General features: G+C 35.1%; 1 protein-coding gene across 1 annotated transcript; it reads right to left on the bottom strand.

Moving 5' to 3' along the window:
* Positions 1-645: 645 nt before the first annotated feature.
* LOC140969009 (FCS-Like Zinc finger 6-like) lies at positions 646-1,215 on the bottom strand. Its single transcript, XM_073430228.1, has 2 exons — positions 1,028-1,215; positions 646-811 (listed from the first exon to the last, which is right to left on the bottom strand). The coding sequence occupies exons 1-2, from the start codon at positions 1,213-1,215 to the stop codon at positions 646-648; spliced, it is 354 nt and encodes a 117-aa protein (XP_073286329.1).
* Between the last annotated feature and the right edge of the window lie 648 nt (positions 1,216-1,863).

Raw genomic sequence — 1,863 nt, 5'->3', positions numbered from 1 at the left:
TATACAGAAGTTGATTTTCAAGAAGATATTATCAAGTACATTAATTAATTAGTATGGACGTGGACACATGAATCAATTTTTCTCTAATTAAAACAACGACGACTCGGGTTTATTATATTTATTATATACATGTCCTTGGAAACACTTTGAGACTACCAAACTACACAAGGAAAAATTAATATCTGCCTTATTTAGTACACTTCTTGTTCATGCGAGTTCTAAAACATGAAAGACTCCAAAAAAAATACTGTAGCCATTTTTATAACCTTAATCCTTGTACGCGATTATTAATTATTTTCTAAACAATAATCCATGTTTCTGACCCGAAAGAGTAAATTTGTTGTCGATCGATCGCTAAATGAATAATCTAAGTGGAGTGGGTTAACGACACAAAATCTACATTAATAATAATAATAATAATGACGATGAAAGTAGTACAAAGGAAATAGCCAAAACATCGTACTTTCACTTCGGGTTGGTTGATTAATTACCCCCTTCAATTTCATCCTTTAAGGTGAAAAAATAATGAAGCGCAGCCCCACGTACGTACGTCCACTATATTTTATATAATGTGGGTACATAACCATAAATATTTAATATGCTACAGTTTTTTTTTTTTTTTTTAAATCACCGCAGCAGATTCATCTACACGGCGGCGACCCTCTCGCCTTCGGCGGAGACTTGGGGTCCGCCGCCGGTGGAGGCGTCGGTTCCTGCATCTTTTTTGGACGCCACAGAACACTTCTCTAATCTTTCGTCTTGAACCATCTGCTGTTGTCTGCATTCTAGACTGCAAAAAGCACTGTCACCTCTGCCAAAACACGGAGTACCAAATATTATTATTAAATTCTTGCACCCTTTCACCGAATCTAGTTAAGCCTGATTAAAGTATTTGATTCAACCCTATACTCTCAGATTTTTCCATAAATAACAAACCTATAGCTATCCCTAGTGCCAGGCTTCACGTACACATATATACATATATAATTAAGCTAAAAACAACATGATATTAGTAAATATTACGAACCTATACATGTAGATATCATGACCGTGGACAAGACGGCGTTGGCAAAGAAAGCAAGCCCTCAAGAAATTAGACGTTTCTACAAAACCAACAGAGTCACGGAGGTGCTGTCTTGGAGTAACGGCACCGGATCCGCCGTTGCGAGGCTGATTATTAGTCTGGGCGGTGAGGTCCAGAGTGAACTCCGTCATGCTTGTAGTCCTCTTTATGGGTGGCCGCCTCGACCTCTTTCCTAACATATTTATTTCGATGTAAACTAATTGGGATTTTTAATAATTTTGAGAAGAGAAGAGAAGAGAAGAAGAGGGAGTGAGGGGTCGTAAGATTGCGGGGAAGATAAAGGGAGAGCCAGGAATGGAGGAGGGAATCCGGACCGTTGATCGAGTTCTTGCTGACGAATCTTGAAAGGAGCTTTTGCATTATTGTTTGGGGACCCCATTTTACCTCAATCCCTTTTAATACATATTTTATATGTCTATTTTTTAAATCAAATATATTATATTATTTTAAATTACGTGCAATTGAAGTTATTTAAATAAATCAATCATAATTATATTTTGATTTAATGTTTCATGGTTGTTAAAATGATGTTTGGGATTCTCTCTGTGAATATATAGATATATTGTTATTGTTATACAAATGGTCATTTAAAATAAATAAATTTAACACAAAACCACTTGTGAGACCATCTCGCGGTTTATTATGTCAGACAAATCTTTGATCTGATCCAACTCATGAAAAATATATATTTTTATGTCAAAAATATTATTTTCAAGATAATTATAGATCGAATAAATAAGTATCACGGATGAAAATAATTTCAAATTACTTACTAATTC

The sequence above is a fragment of the Primulina huaijiensis genome, unplaced genomic scaffold, assembly GCF_012295235.1.
Source record: "Primulina huaijiensis isolate GDHJ02 unplaced genomic scaffold, ASM1229523v2 scaffold39283, whole genome shotgun sequence".
Lineage (NCBI taxonomy): Eukaryota > Viridiplantae > Streptophyta > Magnoliopsida > Lamiales > Gesneriaceae > Primulina > Primulina huaijiensis.
Note: the sequence above shows the minus strand (reverse complement) of the source record. Positions and strands in the feature narration are given on the sequence as shown.

Coding starts and splice junctions, on each gene's coding strand:
- LOC140969009 (XM_073430228.1), bottom strand. CDS start 1,215: ATGACGGAGTTCACTCTGGACCTCACCGCCCAGACTAATAATCAGCCT. Junction 812..1,027: donor CATGATATCTACATGTATAG/GTTCGTAATATT, acceptor GTGTTTTGGCAG/AGGTGACAGTGCTTTTTGCA.